This window comes from Momordica charantia, assembly GCF_013281855.1.
Source record: "Momordica charantia cultivar OHB3-1 chromosome 8 unlocalized genomic scaffold, Mcharantia_2.0 BLBB01000008.1, whole genome shotgun sequence".
Classification (NCBI taxonomy): domain Eukaryota; kingdom Viridiplantae; phylum Streptophyta; class Magnoliopsida; order Cucurbitales; family Cucurbitaceae; genus Momordica; species Momordica charantia.
Genome location: NW_028275166.1, coordinates 32,992,493 through 33,013,240, shown reverse-complemented (window position 1 = coordinate 33,013,240; position 20,748 = coordinate 32,992,493). Strand labels below are relative to the sequence as shown.

The window sequence follows — 20,748 nt, the reverse complement described above, 5'->3', positions numbered from 1 at the left end:
AACAAGAGAAGCAAAAAAAAAAGGTTTTTTTTTTTTGCAAAGGAAAAAAAAAAACTTTTGTCTTAGCGTGGCTTTTTGCCTCCACTAATTTTTCAAACTGCAGCGTTATCGTCCGACGCCGTCAGACTGGCAATAAACAAACAGCAGCACCCAACTAAATTTATCCCAGCAAAAAAAATTATGAAAAAAAGAAAAAGAACCGATCTTTAATCTATATGCTATAATTAACGAGAAAACATCTAATCCATCCAGCAGCAAAACACCGATAAAAGGCTTTGTTTTTCATTTTTTATTTTTGGGGTTTTGTTTTCTTTTCCGACCATTACGCTAACGAAAAGGAAAACCGCTAACGTTGATTTGTAAAAAGGAAAAAAAGGAGAGAAAAAAAAAAGAACAAATAGAGAGGGGAAAAAAACCCCATTTAGTTGTTTTGTTTTGGTTTCTTTGTTTTGGGAGGGAGGGAGCCAGGGAGATCTTGTCAGATCGGCAAGGAGAGCTGGTTTTTCAAGGTGGGTCTTCGTTTTCTTTCTTTTTTTTCCTGTTTCTTCTTTAGTTTTCTAATGGTGGATATGGATCTTTCTTCTTTTTTTTTTCATCTTTTTTGCTGCAATGAGCTGAAACTGGCTTATATTCTTCTCTTTATGAGAATTTGTCGTCTTCTTTAATATGTTGCGTTGTTTTGAAGCTTGGAGAAATGGGTGTCTTTAATCTTTGCATGTGTTTATGGGAATCCTTTGGTATGTTCTCTGTTTCTCTCTTCTTTGTGTATTGAATTGGAAACTCTGCATTAACCCTTTTGATTTGGTGGGCCAATTCAAACCTTTGAATTTGTCCCTCTGCGTTTTGAGCTCAATTTTGAAGTTTTCTTCAGGATTCAATCTGATGTTTCTCTTGTGTTTTATGGGCCAACAATGGATATTCTTAGCTAGGAAATCAACCCCTGTTTGTAAATCTAGATTCTACCTAGTTTGGATGTTGTCAATGCACTTTTGGTTTCTTTTTAGCAAAAAGTTTTTTGGAAGTTATTGTCAAGTTGAGTGAGTGAGTGTAAATATGTAATTTGGATTATATGATCTTTAGTTTGCTTTTGTTTTTGGAAACTGATTCCATTTCTTTTTGAAGAATTTGATTGTGATGTTGTTTTTGTTTTTGTTTTTTGTGTTTATTTTTTGGTGCAGGGTCATGGGAAGGGAAATAGCTGGTGTGGTGGAGAAGCCAAATGGTGTTGTAGTGGTTTTAAATGGTGTTTCTCAGGACAAAGTCCATGTTTCCCCCAAAATTGCAGAAGAGGATATCAATTCGGAGGAACTCGGGGCAAACGAATGTAGCGAGGAGAATTCGTCTGCCGAAAATTTTCAAGAAAATGAGCCTGAAGTTTTAACCATCAAAAGCACAAACATTGATGCTAGCGTGCCTGTGCCCGTGCCCGTGCCCGTGCCCGTGCCCGCACCCACACCCGCGCCCACGCCTGTGCCTGTGCCTAAGGAGAGGAGAACTGTAGCACAGAAGATCAGTGACTTTAACAAGTCTATCTCACCCGGGACTATAGCTGTTTCTTCAAAAATCATGTGGGTGAACCCCAAGATTCAGCAACCAACCGTTCAGGCAGCAGAAAATAACGGGACATGCCCGCAAACCGTCGAGACCGAGCCTGCTCCAGCTACTGCAGACGTCACTTCACCAAATACTATCAATTTGCAGTCTACCAGCCCAAAGCAGAATTCACTGGTAAGTAAAACTTTTAGGAGTATCAATGCAGCCATATGTTTGACAATATTTCAACTACTAGAAGAAGCTTATATTAAGTAGGAAAAGTAGCGTAGGAGCAGACAAATACCGGAAAACAGCATCAGGACATTGATTTTAGGGGTTGATCTCCTGTTGGACTTCTTTTAAGCATTTTGACACAAATATAACCATGCCCTTTTATTCGGTTTCGTGTTTTCGTGGTCAATGGTTTCGACTGGAAGTAAGAAGACTAGTGTCATTAGGGTCAGTTATATACAAGTTTCAGCCTCGACTTCGATTTACTTCGAGTCTATGTGAGCGCAGAGCCGTTGAAAATGTTGATTCTGTCTATAGTTCAGTAGGAAAAGTATTTAGTTGCAGTACAGTTTTTACAAGGTGGAGAATATCCAATCCTCCTCAGACCTCTCCTTTCTGTATATTTTTCTTGAAGTATAGGCGAAGATTTCTGTAAGAAAGTGGAAAAGAAGGTTCACATAATTCTGATTTCAACATGTTTTACTTGTCTACAGCCAAACTCGCCTCAACCGTCGCATAAATCTTCAGAGAATGATCTTAAGAAACATCACGACGAAGAAGAAAACTGGTTTATCGCCTCCTCGTATCCTCTCTTCGATAACTATTACATAGAATTAAGTCTTTGTTTTAGTTTTTAAATGCTTAATTCATTCATAGAATCAGATTTTGTTATCCTTAGCCCATTCATAGTACTGTTGCATCGATTCGACAACTCAAATCTAAAGTTACCATCGGAACGGCTCCCACATTTAGATCGGCCGAACGTGCTGGTAAAAGGAAGGAGGTACTTCTGTTATTGTATGATCTAAACATTACCTTGCTGTTCGACCTGTGATTTCTCCATTCACTTATGAAATAAATTCTCTGTTCAGTACTACAACAAGTTGGAGGAGAAACACAAAGCTTTAGAGGCAGAGAGAATCCAATATGAAGAGAGAATCAGGGTATTTCTTGACTGCCACTTTGCTTCTGCATATCTATTCTTCTGCATTTTATATTTACAATGGTTTTCAGGTAATCGTCGAACGGTCGTCCTAGTTTGGTCTTTGATTTACTGCTTTAAAATGCTTGTAGGAAGAACAAGAAGCAGCACTCAAGCAGCTTAGGAAGGGACTAGTGATCAAAGCAAAGCCAGTGCCCAGTTTCTACTATGAAGGACCACCACCTAAAGTTGAACTCAAAAAGGTCAGTTATCGAAACTCTCTACCCATATGATCTTTCCTGTCTTAGGCTGTATAAGTCACTCAACGATGACCCGGTATGCCCTCTGGCCTCTACGTGTCGGGTAATTTCGAGTGTTGAAAAAGACTATGTTTCTGGCATGTTCATATTACCATGCTTGCAGATGCTTCTTTGTTTTATCATGTTCAAAAATTTTAACTAGAATCCTATGTCAGTTGCCATTGACTCGACCAAAGTCTCCAAATCTAACCCGAAGGAAAAGCTGCGGCGATGCGACCAACTTAAGCCTAGAGGAGAAGGGACAAGTATGCACACGAGCACAGCGCCACAGCTTCGGTAGTCACAAATCGGAAATGGCTGCCCGCAAAAGTAAAGGGCAAGCCAATGGACATATCAGCAACAACGACAACAAATCTTTTAAACTCAGTAGCCAAGCGAAGCACGATAAAGAGACGAGAAAACCGACACTTACGACGATCAATCAACACAAAAGTAATGTACACATCTCCATTCATTCATGAAAATCTACATTTCTCTAATGTGATAAAGAAAGAAAAAAACAAAACAAAACAAAAATAAGAAGAAAAAGAGGGGGGAAGAGAGAAAGGAAGAGAGAAAAGGCTTGTTCTTGGAGTTGCTAGTTTCTTGCCTGGTTATTCTTAAAAAGGAAATAGCTTGTTTTCTTTTTTACATCTAATGACTTAACTGAGTGAATTGTGCTAATATGAAATGTACATGTTTTTTTTTTCTTTTTTTTTCTTTTTTCCCTCTGAAAGTCACCATGATTTTATGTTGCATATAAGGAAAGATTTTGATTCAGTGTGGACTGTTGTATATACAGATAAATGCTTTCTTTCTCTCTTTTTGTGGCTAAGAGAATGATGTGGGGACTATAATTGGTGTATTAGATGTGATATAGTAAAATTAGAGAATGATTTTCTATGGTTTTTGGAGGGTGTTGATGGAAATGGATTGAATTTGATGTGCTTCAGATGGGGACTGTGTAACAATTTTGAACTGACATATTTTCAAATTTTATGCTTAAATTTATGCAAATCCAAATCCAACTCAGTGGAAATGGAACTTATTATTATCATCCTAAAAGTTGATGATTCGATCTCTCACTCGTACAACACATGGGGTGGGAGATTAAACCCACAACCTAGAGATTGTGAATATATGTTAATTACTGTTGAACTAGGCTCGTTTTAGCTCTGAGAACATTTTATTAAAAATTATTATTATTAAAATTTTTAAGAAACTGTTAATTTTTGTTCTCACATAAGAATATTGAACTTGTTTAACAGAAGAAGGGTTTGAAAACAAGAGAAGAAAGAAAGTTTCTTGGGTCCTGGAAGATACCACTACTTTGGAAGTAGTTTCAGCACGGTTTCAGTGCTAAATTGTTACATGTTGGTTGCTCCTCAAAGTTAACATAATTCTCTTTTCTCAACGTGCACTCGTGAGAAGAAAGGGTGGAATCGAAGACGAAGAAGACTTTGCTGGATTTTAAGAAGGAAGAGAAAAATGTTTCTGTAATCAAAATTGAATAAGAAAAATGTTTTTCGAATTAATCAACATTAATTAATCCATTTTTTGCTTGTTTTCTAATTCAAATAAAAGAAATAACAAAAATTATTTCTTATTTTAGGCACAAATACAGAGTTATCCAAACCCAAACTTACCCGTTAGTCCATACAGACGGTGACAGCGGTGCGCGTGGGGAGAGGTCTGATGCTTGTCATTCCCAGGAGAACTTTCAACAATTTTTCTTTTTTCAATTTTACCTTTATGGGACACGATGACTATTAATTAGAGATCAGATGATGCAATATGACAACCAAACCATGTTGTGCTTCGTTGATTAAAGAAGTTGTGATTAAATATTTCAACTTCTAATTTTATATCTAACAGCTCTCTATCATTGTCAAAACGAGCATAGCTCAACGATAATTAGTATATAAAAAAAACTATTCTCTATTATTAATCCCATCATATGGCACAATGGGACAACTAAAGCATGTGAAGTATACAAATTTCGAGCAGATTTAGATTTATAGAACTACATTTTTAGTCTTTCAAAGTCTTTGCGTACGAAATTAGTCCACATTTAACACTTTCCGTTGATACATTGTGCCACATCGTTTTTAATTAATACAGTATATGATGTAAACGTTGAACTAATAGAGTGGAGCTAACATTGACTATCTTATTATGTATAATCATAGTTCAATGGGTCAAGATATTACATACTTGAGTCGGATGTCGAAATCCTCTCCTTGTCAAACTCTGTTCCTTGTTCCGCTAAAAAGACAACTAATATAAAAATAAAAGACAAAAATACACTTTTAATCATTAGATTTAAGTTTGGTGTCTATCGTATTTCTTGAAGTTTGAAAAGAATATTCTAAATGGTTTATTGAACTCATTTAACATAATGTTTACATGGCAATTAACATGCTGACTCGACTAAGACAGATTTAAATTAATTGCAAAAATATCTTAAATTAAATTAATATTAATTTGAGATATTTTTACCTCTTGATTTCAAATTATCAGTAATGGTCAAATGGTCAAATGGGTTCAGAGACCCTTTACAATACTTTTCAAACTTTTAAGATTATAATTTTTTATTTCATAAACTAAATAGACTCAAACTTAAACAACGCCAAAAGAAAAAATATATATAATAATGCGGGAAAGATGATTTTTTTTTTTTTTTGGGTACAAGAAACAAATATGTATAGAAGCGTGGAAGAAAAAGAACCCAATTTGAACGAATCAGTGGCGCGCACGAACGGAAAAATGGATTACTGAAGCTTCTTCTCCTCTCGTCCACTCTTTTTTTCCCTCCAAAGATCATGTCTTCCATTTCCTCTTCCCTCGTTCTTCAACCCCTCAAAACTTCTAAACCTTCCACCTCCATCTTCTCCTTCAAACCCTCTACAAATTTCTCTCTGCTTGTAGTGTGCGATTCCCAATCCAAACCTAATTCCCCCTCCAATTCCAGAAAACCCGCCATGGATCCCCGCAAACCCACCTCCAAATTCCGTCGAAAATCGTCATACGGTACCTCAAGGAGGTCTATTCTCAAGAAAACTTTCAGTCAGGAACAGGTGACCTTCGCTACTGCTCTCTCCGAAGATCCCGTTGTCGCCATTATTGGCGGCGGCATGGCGGGAATAATGTGTGCGCTGAGTTTGGAGAAAAGGGGTGTTCGCTCCACTGTCTTTGACACGGTTGGTCATTTCAGTTTCTTTTCTGTTCGAGTTTTTTCCCCTGGTTCTCACAGATTATGTACTTAATTGTGTCTGTTGCATGATTAGAAGGCTTTCTAGTGACCAGTGGATAGATTTGCGTACATCTTCTGAACCCACTCTCATGTGGGTTGAAATTTGTTTTTTTATTAACTTAGCACATCTATAAAAGGGCATTTCAATTTGCATTTTTTGTTGCAGGGAATTCATGGATTGGGAGGAAGAATGGGGACCAGAAGTCTTGGTCCTGAACCCCTAATCTTTGATCACGCGGCTCAGTTCTTTACAGTGACTGATACCCAGTTTGCTCAGTTGGTCGATGGTTGGGTGGCTGCAGGTTTAGTTCGAGAGTGGGAAGGTACCGTAGGAGAGCTTGAATTGGGTGGTAAGTTTGTTCCGACGTCTTCTTGCCCGAGGTATATAGGCACGAACGGGATGCGGCCGCTTGCTGACTCGTTGCTGTCTCAGGTGATTGAATTCTGTTTCTATTTGGTTGTGTTTTCAGGATGGTAATGAAAATCTTCAGTAAGAGCAACTGGGAAGAATGAACTAAAAGAATCTGGAAGATGTAAAGCATTAAAACAGCCGCTGCCTAGCCTTGTTAACAGCAAAGATTGTTGCATATACCTGTTTAGATTGCTTGGTTTTATCATAGTTGAATGCACGATATGGAATCTACATAGACACAATTTTTAATAATTCTGATCACTTGAGTGGACCTATTGATTATTGATGAATAATTTCGTGAATGAATTCTAATCTGAAATTTATCCCAAAAGAAAAAAGGAACGTTATGCTGTGGTATCCAAATATTGTAAATTTAGCTTTCTGACCTTTTGCTCTTTTGTTTCCTCTGATTTTTCTACTTATATACTATTTGACTGTTGTTCCTAGACTTCTCTTATTAATGTGATCCGCCCTTGCTGGATAAGCAAGCTGGAGCCATTTAACGGGATGTGGCACTTAAGTGAGAACGGAAAACCTCGCGGGCATTTTGATGCCATTGTTATTGCACATAATGGCAAGTAGATGACTCTTTCGTTTCTTTTAGAATATGAGACACCAAAATTTGTTGCTTTTTTTCCCTTCTTTTTTACCGTTTTTAGGTTCTCTGGTTGTATGTGTCAGCGTTGACTGCCAAGAGGCAAAACTGCTGATTGCAGCAAATGTTTAAATGTCATTCACATTATATTTATTATGATCCTTCTGCAATCTTGATCAACATTCATTTTTTCTTTCTTTAATTGCTTATCAGAAAATTTTCATTTAGAATGAATTAGATTTTTGAAATGTTGGATTGTTAATGCTGGACAGGCAAGTGCGCTAATCGGCTACTTGCAGCATCTGGCTTACCTCTGATTGCGAGACAAATGAAGGTTCAAATTTTGATATCTTTTTCCATCCTTTTTAGTTTGTTTAACAATAAGTATCTCCAGGCTCCTCCTTAATTAGTTCTGTCTATTCTGTATTTTGTAGAGGTTAGAATTGAGTTCTATTTGGGCCCTCCTTGCAGCATTTGACGATCCTCTTCCTATCCCAGATGGTGCAGCAACATTTCCTTTTGAAGGAGCTTTTGTAAAAGGGGTCGATTCCATCTCATGGATGGCAAACAATAACAAAAAATTTCTAAATTTTCAGAAAGGTGGGCCCCACTGTTGGACCTTTCTGAGTACTGCTGCATATGGGAAACAGAATAAGGTTCCACAGGTTGGCTCTCCCATACTGTTAGGCTTGCCCGTTCTTGCATGTACTCATAAGTCATACCTAATAGTAAATGTTCTTAATCAATTCACGTTCCCTGATCTCTGCTACACTTTTCCTTCTTACTATGCTTTGGTGCTTTGAATTGAAGTAAGAATTGCCTAAACAAAGGCATAAAAGTTTGGTTAGGTATCAATGAGAACATAACTAAGTATCAGAGTGACCCAGTTGAATAAAATAGAGGCCAAGATCATATTGTTCATTTGGAATCGAAGAGAGTATTGTTTCAAACTTCATTAGTTGGCAATCTCAACCTATAGTGCAGGATAAGTGTTTGACATTTGCTGACCAACTTCAGTTATAAAGTGCATTTGTTGGTTTTAAACATGATATCAGCAAAGTATCGAACTATTCCTATGAAATGGTTTTAGCAAACTATGTAAAAAAAAAAAAACAAAATTTGGATGGCCCAATATTCCACCAATTAGTAAGATTCTAAGCTTTCATTAAATGAAAGAGTGAAAATACTATTATAGATTATGCAAGAAATGGAAGGAAAAATGAATGCTTTTTTTGGCCATTTTTCATCCTTGATTGCTCATGTTTGTTTATTATCATCTGCAAAATTTACTATTTTATTATCAATCTGTCACTGCCTTTTCATTTCTGGTTTCATATGGTTATTAATGTACACTATGTTTGACACCTTGAGCTGACATTTGATATGTGCGTCCACAGCCTATGTTGAAGAAGTTTACCTCGACTCAAATTCTTTTGTTAAAATACTGATTAATACCAACTATTATGTTCTGTTAGGAGAATATTCCAACTTCTACTGCTGAGAAGGTAAAGAAAAACATGCTCAAGGGTGTCGAAGATGCCCTGGGATTGTCCGAAGGGTCACTACCGAGACCATTTTACACCCGAGCTCAGTTATGGTAATTGGCCAAAACGTAATTCACCCATGATCGATCTACCATACCTTCTTGATTGTCTGAAAAAATGGTTAATAGCCTAGATATAGGCTGTAACTGTGGATATTCTTGCCAAATAGCATATACTTAATGTTAATGTAACTGCTATACTTGAAGTTGCAGAAATGAAGTAGCATAACCTCCAAAAGAATAACCTTTTTTTTTGTTTCCTTCATTTAAAAACCACAAAACCCAAAAGGTTAAGTTAATGAGTTATGGTATATTGATTATTTTCTTTTTTCTATATATACTTGGCACTCTTCCTCACTCTTTGGTTTAGAAATGGATGCAAGACCTAACAAGTAACTATCAATATCAAAGAAATAACATTATAGGGATCCGAACACAAAATCCATTGGTCTAATATTATGTTAAAAAACCACTAAATCTGAAAGTTTAAGGCGATAAATTATGATATATTTAATCTTTTATACATATTCTTAATGTCCTTAATAATCAAGATTTTCACATTCTCTATGCAGGGGTGCAGCACTTCCTACCAATACACCTGGTATTCCATGCATCTTTGATCCTCTTGGAAGAGCTGGAATCTGTGGTGATTGGCTACTAGGTTCAAATATAGAATCAGCAGCCCTAAGTGGGATAGCTCTTGGCAATCATGTAAGCATGTTTGATTTTCTTTGTTTGTGAGATTGCTTCTCGTCTTTCCATGACAAGCTTTACACGTACCCCGGAAATCTGCAAAACTACATCTGATTGTTCTATATATTCATTAAGCAGACATAAGGGCGATTAATATTCTGCATATGTGAATAAATGCAATGCCATGCTGTGCATTTACTAAGCGAAATTGGGATCTCATTGCAGATTGCTGATTATTTCCGTAGTGGCACTGGCAGTGTACGGTCCGAAGAATTCGCAGTTGGTTTACATAATGAGTTTCAGCCCATTCAAGGTCATGATATTGGACAATTTCCAGGTTTGGGAACTGAAAAGCAGGCAGATATTGAACGCTCACTTCAGATTGCCACTTGAAGTTGTCCTTGTTAGACTCATTATGTATATCTTTGAAACATAAACCTTATGAAAAGACCTTAAATATGTTGATGTGCATGAAATTCTTCCTCCTAAACTTTGCTATTGTTAATGTTTGCAGACAACTATATATAAAGTAAGGTGTGGCATTTTTCCGACAATGGTGTTGATGATGGTTATTGCAGGAAGATGGGGATGAATGCGTCGATTTTGAAGAACCCCAAAAGAGTAAAATGCGGAGCCGAGGCAACTCAACTGCCTTGATCAAACCTACAGCAAGGACCTTATCTATGCGATCCATCAGGCAAAGTATCTCTATAAGTATGTCCTCTTCTCAAGAATTCCAACTTCTAAAAGAATAAAAGGTGGAAATAGATTATGATAGAGCTAAGTACTACCAAAATTTGATGATCGTTAATATATTGTCTGGGTAGTCTCTAAATTTTCGATTATGTATTGTATGTGATAGACTAGAACGAAATATGCATGGAAGTTTGTTTTATAAATTTAGATATGAACTTTTCATTGATTCAAAATCAGAACCGAGTTTATTTATTGGTCGATAAATGAATTTTTGTGACAAGAAAAATGTGATGGAGGGCAATGTTTGTGCAATGAAGGGCTTTCTCGTGAGTTGTGTGGCAGAGTCAGATTCAGGCATGGTGTGTGCATGAAGATGGGAGTTTTCAGAGAGAATAACCACAAAAGATATGTTGATTACTTTTCATTGCATATTTCAATTGTAAGTTTATTTTTTTGCAAAAGGAAATTTCATTTGATAAATGCTACTTCACCTGTTCTTCTTATTGGAATGTATAATGGTAGTCTAAACAAAGCTTCACTCACTTACATATTTGCTTTACATTTGGATTTTCAATTATCAAACCCTAAAGGGCAAATTAATTGAAGCAAGAATAAGGAAAAGTCTAAATCTAAGCAGAAATCCAACGAAAAATAGAGTGTATTTGATATTTTCAAGGAGTTTTGTAGTAGATTTATAAATGTTCATCTTAATTGTAATATATTCATAAATAATAATAGTGAGTTTAGTAGTGGATTTCTAAATAATAATAGTGATAGTTTAAATACTTTGAATCTCCAATATTAAGAGTTTAGTTGGTATCTCAAAATTTCTTCCAAATATTGTTTGGTAGTAAATTTTGAAATTGAATCTCAATTTAAAAATGGTATAATATATTTGTAAACACAATCTATTGAGTAATTTATTAACATATATTATAAACTTTGTGTCATTATTATTTGATAATATTATATAATATTACAATATTTTACAAATAAACTTTTACCATAGTATATGTATTGTTTTAAAACATAATTCTATCTTTAAAGTTCTAAATTTAAAATCTAAAAACAAAAAACAGCGACACTATCTTTCCCTTCTTTATCGTTGGATTGTCACGCCTTAAATTAAAAGTTGAATCTTAAATATTTTTAGTTATTAATTTTTTTTTTAGAAACATTAAATATTTTTAGATAATTTATTAATACAAGTATATTTTAATTTATACGAAAATGAATGGAGTTTACTGTGCAAATTACACAATCTAACAACAGTTCGCAAAAAAGTAATCCACCAAACAGGTTGTATAGAAATCTATGATATTTTGAATTCATTTTGATTACTTTGATTTAAAATGGTCTACAAAGAAAATATTTTTGATTATCTCAGAAAAATAAAATAAAATACTTTTGATCAAAAATAAAATAAACAAATTCATTGATTGTCCAAATCAAAACACATTACTATTTTTTTTAACTCAAGACACAACTCTAATTTCTATTTCGTTGAATTTCTTATGTTATTTTGATTCTTTCAAAATATTTATCTTTTAAAAGAAAACTTAATTAAACAAATCTCTAAATTTTTGCGCCAACGTGGATAGTAATCGTGTGCCACGCTCGTGGGCTGATCGGATTTCGAAGCGACGTTTGTTGTTTCAGAGTGAATACGAAAAATCCGCCATTGAAGATCTAATCCAAAGCTTCATTTTATATTCCTACAAATTTTCCAGAATCTCAAGCCATATCGAAAATCACTCTCTGAAGATTGATTTGATAAACCCTTGAATTTATCAAACTGAATTAATAAAAATAGTGTATTGCAACGATTGCATCTCATTTCCCCTAATTTACATGGCTACGAGAGATAGAGAGGATCAGTAAGTAACAAACCCTAAATTCAATCAAACCTACGTTCATTTCTTGACTTTCCTTGCCTGGACTTTCCTCGCCGGCGACTTTACAGTCTTCGGCTTCTTCGCGGCTACCTTCTTCGCCTTCGCTGCCGGTGCAGCTCTCTTTCCCGGTGATGTTTGCGTCAATGTTTTCGCCACTTTCGCGGGCCTTGCAGCGGGCTTAGCCTTCGCAGCAGCTTTAACTTTCGCCGCCGCCTTAGGCTTGGCCGCCGCCGCCGCCGCCTTCGGCTTTGCAACAACCTTGGATTTGGAGATCGTCTTCGGCTTAACCACGGCCTTGGGCTTAGGTTTCACTGCAGTTTTAGCCTTCGGTTTGACGACGGCGGCCTTCTTCTTCACACTCGCAGCTGCCTTCAACTTTGAACTAGCTGGCTTCTTGGCAGCGACAGGCGCTGCGGCTTTCGCCTGAATCGAGCGAGCGGAAGGAAGCTTGTAGGAGTTCTTCACCTTAACAAGTTTATCAGCGGCGACTAATTTCTTCAGATGAACAAGCAAGAGCTTCCGGAAATTCGACGGCAGCTGTTTGTGCTTCTCTTCACTGAACTTCGTAATGGCGTACTGACTCGAGCCTGTCCTCTCCTTCAGCGATACAATCGCCTCGCTAATCATCTGAAACACACAATTTCAAAATTCGATCAGACCAGAACATAAAAACGGAGTTGATAATCACTTGCGAGTTAAACAGAATTCAATCACTCTTACCTGAAAGAAAGGAGGATGAGTCGGTGAAGATTTCGGCCTCTTCGCGCCCGATGGTTTCTTAGCCTTGGAAGCTTTCGAGGACGCGGCCTTCTTAGGCTTCGCATCGTTCGCCACAGTCAGAACCTCCGCCGCGTCGGCGGCCGGCGCGTCGGAAGGTACAATCGGATCTGCAGCGGAAGCCATGATCGCAATTAACCAGAAGCTTGAACTTGAAACGTATGCGGAAGAGAGAGAGAGAGAGAGAGAGGACGATGGGATTTTAGAGAGAGAAAATTCGGTGAGGAGAGAGACGGTTGAGGGCAGTTTATATAACGAAAGTGGAATCGGACTGCTGCGATATGATTGGTCGAAAGGCGTTTGACGCGGATCGAGAGCCTCGTGAAAATTTGAATTTGAGCCCTTGGATCTGGGATTTGTCGACGGTCGGTATTGAAAGTACGGGTTAAGAAGGGATATGGATGGGCAGGTTGAAGGTTGAAAATGGAATTTTTAGATGTGTTTTTCACTTCGCTTCCTAAGGCCATAACTTGTTCAATACTTGATGAATTTTAGTGATCTTTGGATGATTTTGTAGCTTAGAATCTAAGCTTTCAAATGAATGTAATTTTAAGTTGTTTGGTGTCCAAAATCAAAAGTAATTTGGTTTTGAGTGAACATTGGTTGAAATTAGGGTTATTTCAACGTCTTTTTGTTTCCTGTTGGTTTTAATGCAAAATTCTAAATCTACTATCTGAATTTTTGTTACACGATCATTGTTATCTTCTTTACATTTCAAGCGATCTAAAAATTGAGAGCTTTTATCAACTTTCTATGTCAAAATTCATTCTAAAACTTCGTCAAAGTTGCACATGTCAATAGTTGATTTAGTGAATCTTTTATCGAAAGTAGAATTGCAACTAGAACTATTAATTCTTTTGTATAATGCTTATTTCGGTAATGTGTCCACCTACAGGCTACAATAAGCCACGTTGGAGAGATATAATGATAACAACATTTTAGAAATTCACATATCTAATGCTTGTATAGTTTTATTTAGTAGTCAAGTATAGTAAGGAAGATCCAAACACTCCTCGACCGTGTAATATGTTTATTTTTACATTGCAATTGGATCCACTTATTCTAAATCACTATTTTTCTAAACTTTCAAACCCGAACTCTTGGTGCATGAACTAGATCATTCATCCCTTTTAGTAACATATAATAAGTACACTACAATATTGTATATAATCTAACACATCAAATTCACTACACGTGGCTTCAAATACTTATCTATACAAATATATACTCATAATAAGATATAAGTAATACAAATAATATATGTGTGTGTGTGCTTTGATATTTTTTTAAATAACCTATCAAATAAATTAACAAAGACAAGAGGGTTATTTTATTCCTAAGTTTATTAATTAAAATAGAACGTTGAATGATCAAAGACGAAACTCAAATAAGCAAGTAGAAGTTGATCAGAACAAAAATAGGAAGGTTAATTTGAGAAAGGAAAAAGAAGACTGAGAAACACAACCCCATTTCCAAGGAAATGAAAATTGAAATGGGGAAAGCTAACAACATGGATCCATTTCAAGATATTTCCTAAAGATAGTTTTCTATGCATATAGTTTTACTTTGCAAAGAGCTAAAAGGTTACTGTAAATATAACTTTATCATAAGGAATAGGCAGCAGGTTGAACTTGACTCTGATCAAGTTGTTGTGTGTAAAGTACAAATTGTAATGCATATATACTGTCCAATAAAAACAAACAGAGAAAGACCCAATAACTAATATCAATATAAAATACAACAACGCTCTCTGAAGTTTGCCAAAATAGCAGCAGCTGGTTCAACATGCTTGAACTCCCAATGTTAGGCTAGGCCCTTGTTTGGTGGGCGCGGGAACGAACAACGTCGAAGAGGTTTTTCGTGCATTATCGGCCTTTCGGATGGACAAGTTGAGAGAAGATTGCAGTACTGTTTTGTTCACTAGATTGAATCAACTCTTGCTCACTTCCAAGACTGAGGTTATTGTAATGTGCAGACATGTCTTGGTTTCTTTGGATATCGTCCTCATGCATCCTCGAGCTGTGACTCGAACCACCACCATCGGCACTTTCTTGCAGTTGGAGAGCAAATTCCAGGTTCCATAACACATCGCCCATAGATGGTCGCTCGGCCCCATGGTCATCGAGGCATTTCTCAGCTGCATCTGCAAACTTCTTCAAGCTTTCAGGGGTGATTTTCCCCTTGAGGTGGGGGTCGATGAGATCCTCGAGAAATCCTTTCTTTTTGCAATGCAATGCCCAATCCGCAAGACTAACTTGTTCCTTGGGCAGGCTTGGATTTAGAGCAGGTCTTGCACACAACACTTCAAACAGGACAACTCCAAAAGAGTATACATCAGATTTCTCGGTCAGTTGTTGCCTCCGGAAGTACTCTGGGTCTAAGTAGCCAAAGCTACCCTTAACTACTGTGCTAACATGGCCGGTAGACATGTTTGGACCAGTTTTCGAGAGCCCGAAATCAGAAACTTTTGCAACCCAGTTTTCATCCAAGAGAATGTTGGTAGTTTTAACATCTCTATGAATGATGGTGTACTGTGCTCCTGTGTGAAGGTAGTGAAGTCCTCTAGCTGCTCCAATACAAATCTCCAGCCTTTGCTTCCATGAGAGACGAGTTTTGTTGTTGGTCTTATAAAGATGCTCCCTCAGAGTTCCCAGACCCATATAATCATAAACCAAACACATCTCATTCTCATCATCACAAAAACCAATCAAAGACACCAAATGTTTGTGCCTCAGCTTCGAAAGCAAATCGATTTCAGTCAGGAACTCATGAACTCCTTGTTCTGACGACGGGTTCGACCTTTTAATTGCGACTTTTGTCCCTCCATCAATCACTCCCTTATACACCTTCCCAAATCCTCCAACCCCAATCACATTTGACTCACTAAAGTTCTTGGTAGCATGTAAAATCTCTGGAAGCGTAAAAACCCGTGCTAAACCTTGTGCCAAATTACTCGCCGTACTCTTCCCGGATGTCGTCGATTTGCTCCCACTCGAATGTGAATTCCCGTAGATGGGTAACCAGCTATTTGTGTGTGAATCTGTCCCTGGCATTCTGTTCTTCTTTTGGTACACTACAAAGCAAAGTGCCACCACAACAAAGGCTGCAGCCCCCCCTGCTGCCCCTCCTATCACTTGAGCATTACTGCCCTTTGCTTCAAAAGTTCTTTCTGATTGAGCCTCAACCTTCTTCCTAAATTCCGAGGCCTGAGGATTCCTCCCTGCCAAATTCTTCGACGCATCCATCTTGAATATCTCAACTCCATTTAACATGGCATCCGCATATTCAGGGTGCGACGCCATCCTAGGATGCAATGCCAGCCAAATCTCCTGCATTGTCAAGCTATCTTTTGAGTATATAAAATAATCCCGGTATAATGGAATGCCCTTACCACCCGCCCAACCAATCACATCTAACCCATTTGGATCCACTGTTTGATTGTTGATGTAGATCGTAAACACCACCTGATTTTGCTTATTCATATACAAATCACAGAAATGCAACCTCAGTAGATACATGAAGCCTGGATCGATGTTAGGGAATACCCATGTCAGATTGAAGTTCAAACTCATTTCCTTGTTAGGCCCCATTGCTCTTAGTGACTGGTAAACTTGCATTGGAGCTATAAACTCTGGCATATCTCCATATTTGATCGCCAACCGTTTATCAGCGTTTATCACAACACCTAGGGAAGCACCATATACATAAGGATTATCGCCATACCATGACCGGCCCAGACCGGAGTCATTCACTGGGGAAATGTAACTCCCCCCAACGTTCAGTCTCGCAATAGTCTGCATATTCGAACTCCTCCCATCAATCGTTTGCGCCGGTGCCCCAACCATTGCGGCTTCCCCGAAGATCTCCGGCATTAGAGCCAACTCAATTCCATTAACGAAGGCAAATCCAGAATCCGGCGTGAAGGTCACGGTTAGGACTTCGGATTCCAACGCTGCTAGTGAAAATTCCCTAACAATGTAGGCTTGTGTGTAGGCCTCACACGTGAGGTAGGCGCTGAAGTTCTTCAACAGGGTGAGATCGTTCGCAACGACGGTGAAATAGGAGTTTACAGAATCATGGGTTCCGTACGTCGAAGGGTAAAAATGGAGGCGAAGCCAGTAGCGACTACCTCGTTTGATCGGAAATTTGTAAGCGGTCGCGGCGGTAAAAACTCTGGCCTCCATGTACGGAACCTGCGAAGTCATCGACGGATCTTGGAATCCGGCCGGCGCAATTAAGGATTTCTTCGGGTCAACAAATTTGGTATCGGGGCCCCATTTTCGGCCGAATTCATCGGTTCCTTCTTTCTCAGATCCACAACTCAACAACAATGGGGGATCCGCATCTGTATTAGCGCAATCAGAGAGATGAAGGCGATTGAAGAACCCTAACAAGACGAGTAATAGAGATAACATCACATGAGTATTGGCATTCATATGGGGGTATCTGTTTGGCGTACAGGAAAGAAGAAAAAAACCAGAAAAAAAAATGAAAAGGAAAAAAAAAATGGAGGAAAGAGGGGGGGGGGGGGGGGGGGGGGGGGGGAAATCCTTTTTCCTGCACGCCAGAGCAAATTAATGGCCAAGGGGTTGGCTACTTTAGGTTCTGCCTTTGGGAATCATAGCCTAAACCATCTCTAATCAACAATGGAGGAGTTGCTTTAATGGTATAAGAGAGAATTTTGGGTTGAAGGAGGCTTCAAGGTTCAAGAATTGGCTCTTCCACCATTCATTTCTAACGGACAACACCAACGGAAACACACTATTTTTGGATTTATGAAAATGAAAATTCTCACATTGACTTGTGTTTCTAGATTGAATTTCTTCCATGTTAGAACAGAACAACAATGCAATAAGAAATCTAAAAAGGAAACCAAAAGTCTTCCCTGGTAAACTCGGTGGTTCTTCTTCTTCTTCCATCGTCGTCTTCCCCGCCGCACACAAGGGTTCCTGATTCAACGCGCTCTCTCTCTTTGTTCCTAAAACGTGGCAAATTTGAATATGCTCTATATATATATATATAAAGTTGAAATCCACAAAAACAATATATATAATAAAGTATCATACAAAACGAAAATACGACGTCATTAAAAAATTAAAAGTTTATTGTCTTTTAATTACGGTTTTGCATTCTTCTTTAATGGTGTTAGTATAAAATAGATAAACCAATCAATAAAGTAACGTTAAAAATAACTAATTAAATACGTTAATAGAACAATAATTTAATAATTTACGTTATGTTCACTTTTTTTTGATAAATTTGATTTTTTTTGGAATGACCTAATTCATAACAAAATGATAATTTTAAAATATTGAATTGATTTTAAAATATTAAAAATCAATTTGATAATTTAGTAAGAAAAATATATATATTATTTATTATCTTTTGATTTAGAATGACTAGTTAATATAGGTTATTTGTCACATCATTATTAACGCATTCTCCGAGGAAAACCACCCTGATCCCCTATCAAAAAAATTCTCAATTCTCCTTTTGGGGCTTCGACTCTCACATAAAGTTCTTGTTTCGCCAACTCAAAAGTTGGAGAAGGTTTTTTTACTAATGAATCGATAGTCAAAGTCATTCCATTTCGGAGACCTTTCTCGATCAAAACATCGTATTTCTAAATTCTCATAGGGCCCCCCTGGAATTCCTTCCATAGCTCGTTGAATAATTTTTATGGATTCCGTCATCTCACCAAGTCTGACTAAATAACGAGTTAATGAATCTCCTTCTTTTTGCCACTGAACTTCCCAATCCCGTTAGGTCGACTTAATTTAGAGACCAATTATAAATTAAATTGAAACCTCAGGTATCAAATATAAAACCAAACTCAAACTCATCGACTAATTATAAACTAAATAAAAATGGTAGTTTTTTAAATTTAGGTACTAAATAGAAATCCACAAAAATGTATTTTACCATATATACTATTATACTATGGTATTTTTAAAAATAAGTACAAATCCAACAATTGTATTTCTTTTTTTCTTTTTTGAACGGCCAGCAATTGGTTCACGAACCTAGGTATATTATAATTCTTAACAATTTCAAAACATTCAACCAAACTTTGTAGTTGCACTAAATCGAAGAGGAATTAATATATATAAAAAAAAACAAAATTGAAATTCATTAAGAACCATAAAAGTCTCTAAGATTCAATGGCCTCGCAAGCAAAATATGAACACTAAATATTGGCCTATCTACCAATTTGATTACACTAAATAACTCCATAACAATCAATTAAAGCAAAACTCTTATCAATAATTCAACAAATTTTATTAATTAAGATTGAGCTCGTCCAACAACTAACTACCTCTGAAAGATCTGTTTCATTTTAGGACATCCAAGATTAAGTGAATGAATATATAATTGAAGAAATAACTTGATAAAGGAATACAATTAAAATTAAACTAAAAAATAAAGTGAACCAACAATCAATTTAAAAACAAAATCTTAAAATAAATTAATTTAACTTATCGTTAAAAAAAATAATAATAACAAATCGAATAAATTCCCCTAGATATTGATGAAAAGGCATAAACTAACCACAAGTCTCAAATTTAGATGTTATGAGCATAAAATGAATTTTTATCGAAGTTGTCGTTTTGCATCGAAGCCACGAAGGGATTAGAGGTTGGTGAAGGAAGATGAGTTGTGAGTGATTACCTTGGAGACGATGACTCGGTACTATTGGATTGCAGATAATACCATCAAATAAGTCGATGTTGGACTATAATCCAAGGTACTACCATTAATCTAATTTTAAAAAGAATTAAATTTAGTTTAAATTTTTAAATGTTGAATAATAATTGGTTAAAATGATTTTCTTTTATCAGTTTGTTTTAAGATTTTGGTAGTTAATTTTAGTTTAAAGTTTTTTTTAACTTTTTTAATTATATCTTTCTGTGAGATTTTGATAGATTTTTTTTAGTTAAAATTAATTTAAAGTTTGTTTTTTAAATAATAGATTTTTTCAGATTTTACGATTGTGTTAGATTTTTTTAGTCAAATTTAATTTAAGGTTTGTTTTAAACAATAAACATAGAATTTTGGGGGTATCACGTATGGATAAGGAGATTTTGTAAAACAAAAACAATTACAACACAGAAAAAATGCAGAAGTTGTCGTCTCTAGTATTGGGATTTAGGGAAAAAAAAGTAGGCCAAACTATTTTCCAATATTATTCTTGAAATGATCGAGCATAATTTTTTAAATAGTTTAAGAAAAAACAATACTAAAACAAAAAGGTCCTTGACTAATGAGGTTGGATTTTATATTAGTAAATTCTCCCAATTTTTCACTAATATATATATATATATATATATATATATATATATATATATATATATATTATCCTAATTTTATACTTAAATCTACGTATTATTACATGTCTATCCGTCTATTGTGAATTATGTTTTTTTAGTTCAATAATAGGCTGGATGAAAATTCAAACCTCTAATATTGAGGTGTAAGGTTCTCTAACAATTTGAATTATACTAATTTACTTTTGATTGGTTTGTTGTCCTTATTTGGGGTTATGATGCATTTTTTTAGCACGTGATGAGTTCGTGTTCTTGCAATATACTTTACTTTTGACGATCCATCATGTTTTAGTTGCCAAATCTGTAAACATTGAAACAATTTGGCAATTTTACTTTTTTGTTAAACAACTAGAGAGTGTATATTGAATCATAAATCTTGAGATGACAATAACTCTAATTTAATATCTATTGAGGTATACTTGGAATTTACTAACAATATAATTTAACTTTTTTTTTCGAAAATTTGAAAAACCATGTAGTATATAGACATTATTAAAATTTTATTTATTTATTTGATTAAATTACAGACAAATAATTCTCTTTCTTTATTATCAATCAAATGACTCTTCGAGAC

General features: G+C 36.1%; 4 protein-coding genes across 13 annotated transcripts; 2 read left to right on the top strand and 2 right to left on the bottom strand.

Moving 5' to 3' along the window:
- The first annotated feature begins 236 nt into the window (after positions 1-236).
- Positions 237-4,865, top strand: LOC111012943 (uncharacterized). Of its 3 annotated transcripts, none has more exons than XM_088128212.1 (8): positions 237-509; positions 1,179-1,728; positions 2,259-2,347; positions 2,455-2,548; positions 2,637-2,708; positions 2,839-2,949; positions 3,162-3,438; positions 4,254-4,591. In XM_088128212.1, the coding sequence occupies exons 2-8, from the start codon at positions 1,183-1,185 to the stop codon at positions 4,346-4,348; spliced, it is 1,284 nt and encodes a 427-aa protein (XP_087984338.1). In that variant the 5' UTR covers positions 237-509; positions 1,179-1,182; the 3' UTR covers positions 4,349-4,591. The 3 variants fall into 3 exon arrangements, with proteins under 3 accessions (XP_087984338.1, XP_022142949.1, XP_022142950.1); XM_022287257.2 differs by lacking the exon at positions 237-509 and adding an exon at positions 575-737; XM_022287258.2 differs by lacking the exons at positions 237-509; positions 4,254-4,591 and adding exons at positions 576-737; positions 4,598-4,865.
- An 841-nt stretch (positions 4,866-5,706) lies between these two features.
- Positions 5,707-10,723, top strand: LOC111013130 (FAD/NAD(P)-binding oxidoreductase family protein). 8 transcript variants are annotated; one of them, XR_015792672.1, is made up of 10 exons: positions 5,707-6,185; positions 6,405-6,671; positions 7,098-7,224; positions 7,518-7,579; positions 7,680-7,910; positions 8,721-8,842; positions 9,361-9,499; positions 9,707-9,818; positions 10,060-10,195; positions 10,495-10,723. XR_015792672.1 is itself a non-coding variant. In XM_022287521.2 (9 exons), the coding sequence occupies exons 1-9, from the start codon at positions 5,808-5,810 to the stop codon at positions 10,071-10,073; spliced, it is 1,452 nt and encodes a 483-aa protein (XP_022143213.1). In that variant the 5' UTR covers positions 5,707-5,807; the 3' UTR covers positions 10,074-10,723. The 8 variants fall into 8 exon arrangements, 6 of the variants coding, with proteins under 6 accessions (XP_022143213.1, XP_022143212.1, XP_022143211.1 ...); XR_015792673.1 differs by having other exon boundaries at positions 10,459-10,723; XM_022287521.2 differs by having other exon boundaries at positions 10,060-10,723.
- Positions 10,724-11,942: 1,219 nt separating this feature from the next.
- LOC111012938 (uncharacterized) lies at positions 11,943-13,084 on the bottom strand. Its single transcript, XM_022287249.2, has 2 exons — positions 12,793-13,084; positions 11,943-12,699 (listed from the first exon to the last, which is right to left on the bottom strand). Exons 1-2 carry the CDS (start codon positions 12,973-12,975, stop codon positions 12,091-12,093), a joined length of 792 nt encoding a protein of 263 aa, XP_022142941.1. The 5' UTR covers positions 12,976-13,084; the 3' UTR covers positions 11,943-12,090.
- Positions 13,085-14,433: 1,349 nt separating this feature from the next.
- Positions 14,434-17,837, bottom strand: ANX1 (Malectin/receptor-like protein kinase family protein). The gene has a single exon (XM_022287262.2). The coding sequence runs from the start codon at positions 17,283-17,285 to the stop codon at positions 14,715-14,717; it is 2,571 nt and encodes an 856-aa protein (XP_022142954.2). The 5' UTR covers positions 17,286-17,837; the 3' UTR covers positions 14,434-14,714.
- Positions 17,838-20,748: the final 2,911 nt, after the last annotated feature.